Consider the following 7,572-nt stretch of genomic DNA (forward strand, 5'->3'; position numbering starts at 1 on the left):
GGGAGGAAAAAAATTTTTAAAAAGGGGGGGGGGAGAAAATTTGGGGAGGGGGATTTTTTCCCCTCTTTTTTCTTCTTTTCCCCCCCTCTGTTTTTTTTCTCTTTTTATTCCTTTTTCCCCCTCTTTTTTCCTTTTTTCCTCTTTTTTCTTCTTTTTTTCTCCTCTTTTCTTCCTTATTTTTTCTCTTTTCCCCCCTTTTTTCTTTTTTTTTTTTTTTTTTTTCAACCGCTTTTGATTAGGGTGATTTGTGGCCCTTTGAAGTTCAGGGGTGGGGGGGCGCGTTTTGTTCCTCCTAAAGTGCAGAATTTATAGGTGGGGATTCTTCTTTCTTTTTCCCCCTATACGCGCTGCCCAAATATGGGATATTTAAGTGGCGTCACGTGACGGCGCCGGCCACTCATCAATTTGCCTTGATGACCCCGGGGCGGGTTATTGATGGGCGCCCGCGGAAGGCGCCGGGGGGTGCGCGGGGGAGCGCGGGCGGAGCGCGCCGCGGGACGGCAAGGCGGCAGCGGCACCTAGCGCTGCTCCGCGGCACCGCACCGCCGCTCCGCGCCCCCCCGCGCACCGCGCCGCCCCCCGCGCAGGGCGGCACAGCGCGCAGCCGGCGTCCGGGCTCCCTCAGCGCACCGCGATTTTCAAAAGATTTTTTTATTTTATTTTTATTTTCCGCGCAGTTTTCCGCGCTTTATTGCAAAATCGCAGGGCGAAGAATGAACAAAAACCGTAAACCAAACAACCTGGGTTCTTTGCTTGGTTTGTTTGGTTTGGGGTTTTTTCAGTCTCTTTTCTGTGGGTACAACGAGGAGGGGAAGCTCGCAGCAGCGCGTTACCTCCGCATCTTTTTTAATGTCTTTTTTTAATTGCACGAAGATTTGCTGGCTAGGTGGAAGGCAGCGCTATACCCCGCGGTGTTTGCCAAGGTTTTGGGTAGCGGTGGCGGTCGGGGAAGCTCCTGAGCGTTGTGCAGGGGCTGCTCCTCGCGTATAAGGTCCTCCAATGCGCTAAAGTTTACATTCCTGTTATCTTTCCCCCCCTCCCCCCCCCCCCCCCCCCCCCCCGCCCCGCTTTGCAAATTTATTGCTGGCAGAAGCCTGGATCTTCCTTATCTGCTGCTCGCTGGAGAAACCAGCCCCTCTCTTCAAAGGGCACGGCGACTGGGAAATAAATACCTTTCAAATCTGAATTTCCAGCCCTCCCTTCTGCTCCGGAGCAGGGCGGGGGTTGTGGTGGGGGATGCGGTGGGAGACGGGCAGCTCGGAGCCCCCCCAGCCCGCTCCGGGCTTTGCCTTGCAGACCTGAGCACGTTTTCTTTCTATTCCGTCTCCATTCAACAGCCAGAGAATGCCTTGAATGCGCTGGGTGTTACATATCGCCTTCATTCTCTCTATAGGCGCTGAATTATATATGTGTGGTTGTGGATATATGTTGTGAGTTTTGTTGGTTTGGAGTTTTTTTTTGTTGGGTTTTTTTTGGGAGGTTGGGTTTTTTTGGGGGAAATTCAGATTGGTTTACACCCATGGAGCCTCCTGCTCCCTGGCCAGGTCCTTACCCTCTTGCAAAACACTCTTGGCGTCTGCTTCTTGGTGATATTTCCTTGCTTTCTTTCGTTTTAAGAGAGATTTTAATAATTTTTTTCGTCTTTCCTGCGCCTTGTAATATCGCCTGCACATTCCAGGCTGGAGACGAGCAAAGGATGGGTTGAAAAAATCTCCCCAGGCTGAATTTTTTTTTTTTTTGGTCTCCTTTCATATTTTTTTCCTGGTTATGATCACTTAACACCAAATCCTAGTTGTTTATTAAAAAACTTGAAGGGGGCTAAGCTGCTTCCAGGGAAATATCACCCCTGGCTAAGCGCTACCTACTGAAAAGCCCAGCAAATATTAGAGCAGTGACAAAGAGGCGAGAAAAATGCAGGTTTTTTCATCCAGCCTTCGCAATGGTTTATCCGAGCCTGCGATCCACAGCGGCGGGGTTGGTTTCCAAGCGTTATATTCACAATTTCCGTTCTCCTAAGGATGAGTTTCTGGATAAAAGTGACTCCCCCCCCCCCCCCCCTCCCCCCGGAAAGGTTTATTGGGTCGAAATAAGTCGGGGGGGAGTTGGGGGGTGGGTGCATGGGGGTGTTGAAGTGGGTCCTTCCGCAGAGCTGGGGGATTCTCAGCTGTGTAGAGCTCAAATTAAATCAAAATAATAAGAAAAAGAAGCAGAACCTTTGACCTGGTATTTGACTGGGGAGGGTGCAATAAGAAATATATACTGTTTTGAACTTTGGAAATCCATTTTTAATCATGAAGCGAGAGGTATGGCATAGATTCCTGATGCCACCGAACAATACAGTAACAAGACTAATTCAAGGAGACAAAGCAAAATGTAATTTCCCCCCCTCCCTTTTTTTCTTCTTTTTTTTTTTTTTTGGAATACTCTTGAATGAGAGGTACGAAGGAGGGAGAAAAAGGAGAGAGGGAGCTGATTTTCAGGAACAACACACAGAAGATAAGTGAACTTTCTAACAGGCTGTTATCAACACGAAAGGTTTCAACTGAAGCTCAGAGGCCATTCTATAAACTTTAAAAATAATATTCAGTTTTTTATTAAATACTCAACATAGTCCTCTGGACATGACCTTTATACATGAGAGGGTGTAACACAAGATTATTTTTTTTTTCCCTTTTCTACTGCTATAGAACTCCATTCACTTTATACTGTGGAACATTACAGTGCTAAACATAAATATAAATACAGGTACCACAAACACAGTTAAAAATATTCACACAGAAACTGTCACAGTTTGTAGTATGCAGTGATGAGCCCAGGTATCTGCTTAAATACAAGGAGGATGCTCTTGGAAATGCTATATTTAGGTGGAAGGAGCTTTCTCAGGGAAATCATATTTTTCACCGGGGGAGGAAGAACTGCTCTGGCTGGGGGAGGAGAAGCGACTGGGCAGAGTCCGACCCGGCACAGCGGAGGGTGGGTGCCCAATTTGGGGGGGGGGGGGGGGGGGGGGGGAGGCGGAGGAAGGGGGGGAGTGTGCGGCTTGAAACAGTCCTTATCCCGAGTTAGATAAATAGGCAATGGCGAAGATGCGTGTGCGGGGTGGGGGTCACTGGAGAGAGTGGAGGGCGGGGGGGGCTGTGTAGCGGTGGAGAGGGGGTGTCCACATTTCCACCTTAGGACCTTTTTTTTTAACCTCCCCCCCCGATTATTATTATTATTTATTCTTTTTTTTTTTTAAAGTAGCCAAACATTGTGCCAGTGATAAATACGGGGGGGGGAGGGTGGGGTGGTCCTGCCGCCGAGCTGTCACTTTTTCACTCCTTCTGCTTCTCCTCCTCTGTCTCTTCTCGCTTCTCCTCCTTGGCCAAGCTGTCGGCGGCGGCGGCGGCGGCCCCCCCCCCCGCCCCGGAGAGGGTTGAACTCAAATTACTTTCTTTTTTCCATTTCATCCTTCGGTTCTGGAACCAGATCTTGATCTGCCGCTCCGTCAGGCAGAGCGCGTTGGCGATCTCGATCCGCCTCCGCCGGGTCAGGTACCGGTTGAAGTGAAATTCCTTCTCCAGCTCCAGGGTCTGGTAACGGGAGTAGATCTGGCGGCCCCGCCGGCGGTCGGCCCCGTAGCCCACTCCTAGGGATGCCGAGACAAAACAGACTAAAAACCGTCAGCCCGGCAGAACGCCGAGGGGGCGGCACACCCGCACCCGCGCAGCCCCTCCGCCCCCGCGCAACCCCGCGCCCCGCCCCGCTCCTCCTCCCCCCACCCCCAGCCGCGGGGGCAGCGCGGTCGCCTGCCCCTTCCCCCAGCACCCCCCACCTCGAAAAAAACCCTAAAATACCCTTTCTTTTCTTTTTTTTTTTTTTTTTTTTTTTTTTTTTTGGATTAAATTAACCCTGTGCGCGCAGCGTTTTCTCCCGGGTCATTTTCTCCCCGGGATGCTGCTCCCGCCCCCGCCCCCCCCCCCCCCGCCCCCCCTTCTTTTTCCCACATTATTTCTGCCAATTGGAGGATTTGGGGGAGCCGGGGAGGCGGCGGCGGCGGGGGGGGGGGGGGGGGGAAGTGGGAGCTTCCCCCGGCCCCTCTTGGTGCGGGGAACCCGCCACCGCCGCACTTCCCGCACCCGTCATTAAAACTTATTTTTACCCCGGTAATATTTCGTGCTTAACTCCCGAGCAGAGCTCGCTGCACTTTATTATAGATATTTTACACTCTCGAAGTCTTTTAATTAGAAAGAGCATAACAAGCCATATTTGCTTGCAACAACTTAACAAATAAAAGGCCTGTAGCTGCAACTGTGAAGGAGCTATATTATTGTTTTTATGGGGCCATAAAAAGTCGCTCAGCCTGTTCTGCTAGGGAGAAGGTCGTAAAGATGGTTCAGTTTATTTAATTTATATCTCCGAGCTGTAAAACTTACCACTGTGGGGAGTTCATACGCTGCATCCATGGGTATATTTGAATGCTAGTTTTTTGTTCTTGCGAAGTGTTCCTGTTTTGGTCACTGGTAAAATCCTGTGCGATTGATGTCTGTGTATTATGTCCCATAGAATTTTGCCTGCAGCTAGAAAGCATGTCTTTTTCTTGGTAAAAAGCATTAGATCCATAGTCATAAGGTCCCTCGGCTGGAGCTAAACACAACATTATCTTGCGGTGAATAAAAAGGAGAAGAATAAATCCGGTTTTGAGCAACGGCTGCTCCATAAGTAGAAAAATGCCTGACAGGGTCATAGGCAGTTGAATTGAGGGCTACGTTGGGGAAGCACCTCTTGGCCACTGGTTAGATGGCAGGATAAAGATGGGTTTGTAAAATAGGAATTCATATCGTCCTCTATACCTGGCTGTGTGATTTCTTTAATATTTATTTCTGTCTCCAGTTTGTAGTCTGAACTAGATTGTTATAGGGAAGGCTCTGCTCCAGGACAGACAAAATGACAAAGTCAGCTGACCCGGGGGGAGCCAATGGGGAGGCGGGTGTCAAAAAGGGAAAAAATTGCTTTTGCTTCTGTTGATTCCCTAGTTGAAAACTAAGTAGGCATGGAAAGTAAGTCCTGCACCCCCAAAGCCCCCCAGCACCCCCGGGGTGCCGGAGGATGGGGAGGATGCGGTGGGGAGAGGAGCGCTCCCCTGAGCCAGGCTGGGGGTCGTGCCTGGGGAGGGAGCTGGGCTGGGGAGGGGGGGGGTGCCACAAATTTCTTAAGCCAGGCTTAACTTTTCCTTCCCCCCCCACTCCCCTCCCCCACTCTCACCCCCCCTTTTCTGCTAATAGACACCGGGGTTTGAAAGCACCGTCTGTGAGTCTGTGCATTATGTTGCTTGTGTTTTGGTGTGTGTGTTTTGGGTTTTTTTTAATAAATGTTTGCTTAATATCTTGTAATAAAACAGCTCAGAATTCACAGTAATAAATCTCAGATGTCCACAGAATATTAAGCCATAAATTACCCGCCTTTTTTTTTTTTTTTTACCCCCCCTTCTTGTTCTCATGTAGCATTGGTCAATATTATGGCATCAAATGGTTGTGTTCCTGATGAGAAAATATTACATAAAGAGAGGGGGGAAAACATGGCGACTTCTGAATTGATAACGTGTTTCAGAGCCTTCCCAAAGTCTGTCTTGGGGAGGGGGAAAAAAAAAAAAAAAAAAAGACATCCAGAAAAGCAATACCCAACATTGCAAACTCACGTTAACCTGGCAGTTAGATTTCTCCTCTAGTTTGACATTTCTCGCCTCAAACGTTTCCCTGCTAATTTTCAATGCTAGAGGATATTTACGTTTTCAACAACAACTACAACAACAGAAAAAAAAAAAAAAAGAGGATTTTTATTTGTAATGGAGAGCAATGGGGAGCCTGGGCTGGGGACGCAACCTCGTGTTTGTGTTTGCAGCAATTTATAGTTGCAGATATTTACAACTGATTGGGAAACTTCTATAGCAAATATTTAGTTAGATGAAAGGGGGGATTATATTCTATCTTCTCTGGGTAGATTGCACCTAGAACTAATTGAAATGAAGACAGCTAATCTAATTTTAATTTCAATCTAGAGCCATAATTGCCCCTTAAATGTAAAACATACCTGCTGATCTGTAAATATTGCGAGGTATCTTTATCATTCTGGTGGCTTGCTATTTAAAAAATTCAATTATGGCAGGGGAAACCCTGGCCTCCTCTGTGTTGTTTTTGTATTGGGTTTTTTTTTTAAACCTCCATCGTGTCCACGTTTTTTTTTTGAATGTGAGGGTGCGGGGGACTGGGGAGAGGAAGGTTTGTGGGTGCACACCCAATTCAAAACTGAGAGGATTTGTTTGTCTTGCTCCCAATCAATAGACTTAATTAATTTTTTTAGCGATGTATCCCTAAAAGGTTTTAGCTGACAAAGAAAGGTTGGGGTGTGTGTGTATATTTTTTTCCCCAGCTATAACAGAAACCCGGATGCCAAAGGATTTTATGCTCTTTTTCCTCTGTGTAACAAAGCAAAGTAATCAATGGTAGCAATAAAACCATAAACGAGACTACAACTGAAAAAAAAAAGCTCGTGTATTCATCTTCTATAACGTTAAGGCTTCCCCTGAGTGTCACTAGGGGAAAAAATAAAGTTTCTAACCAAAAAGGAGATAGCTGGAAGTGTGCACCATCTTGTTTAGCATATGTACCTTGTTAGGGAGCGCAGCCTGGCTCCCACCTAAGGCTGCCCAACTTGGAGCCAGCCTGGTACAGATACAAGACTCATGTACAGGGGGAAGATTTACAGGCGTTTTCCACCAAAAAAAGCAAACTTCACTTTGCTTTCGTTCCCCTTTCACTTTGCCTCCCTCTCCCCTTTCCCCACAGCCTGCCCGGGGATTTCTGGAATCAAAGAAAGAGGCGAAAATAAAGAAACTAGGGAAGAAACGCTATTACTGGGGGGATTTTTTTTTTTTTTTGTCCGCCTTCTGCTGAGATGTTAAACCCCCAGGCTGAGGCACTCTCAGCTGGACAGAGCTGGAGAGCCAGGGATGTGTTGCAAAATATTATTAGCCATGGGCACAATCTCCTCCGAAGCCAAGTCCTTTCAGGGCAGGGTTACTTTGGAAACCACCACTGACCATGCAAGCTGCTTCCAGATATTAAATTGTTGCAAAGGTCCAACAAATGGACTGGAGGGAGAGATGGATGAATGAGGCTTTGCAGTTATTGGCGTGTTGTCTTACCTTATGTATGCTTACAGCCCGATGTAATTTGGCGAGTAAATGAAAGTAGCTACAGCTAGATGGGTTGGACCTCTGCTAGGGCAGATTGGTGTGGGGAGTTGCACCTATGGAAGGGCATTTATACCCACGCCAAGCTTGCCAAACTTTGGAGGAGTTGCTGGAAGGGCTCCTTCTAGGGTATTTTTTTTTCCTTTTTAATTATTTTTTTTGTTTGTTTTTTACTCCCTCCCCCCCCCCCCCCCTTTTTTTTTGTATAGGTGCTCGGGGGCTGTTGTATCAGAGACCTGTGTGATAACCGTGTGACTAGGAGTCGAGAAAGTTAAGTGTTTTATTACTTCTCTAAACAGAGGGCAAGTCTTAAAAGTCTGGTCGATTTATAGTGAACAGAA

At 47.5% G+C, this 7,572-nt stretch overlaps 1 protein-coding gene across 1 annotated transcript; it reads right to left on the reverse strand.

Moving 5' to 3' along the window:
* Positions 1–3,314: 3,314 nt before the first annotated feature.
* Positions 3,315–5,131, reverse strand: HOXC6 (homeobox C6). Its single transcript, XM_005233077.3, is given in 5 exon segments — positions 3,315–3,628; positions 4,416–4,422; positions 4,424–4,615; positions 4,617–4,754; positions 4,756–5,131. Coding segments are annotated over 5 exon segments (714 nt in total). The 5' UTR covers positions 4,819–5,131.
* Between the last annotated feature and the right edge of the window lie 2,441 nt (positions 5,132–7,572).

The sequence above is a fragment of the Falco peregrinus genome, chromosome 19 (genome assembly GCF_023634155.1).
Source record: "Falco peregrinus isolate bFalPer1 chromosome 19, bFalPer1.pri, whole genome shotgun sequence".
Taxonomy (NCBI): domain Eukaryota; kingdom Metazoa; phylum Chordata; class Aves; order Falconiformes; family Falconidae; genus Falco; species Falco peregrinus.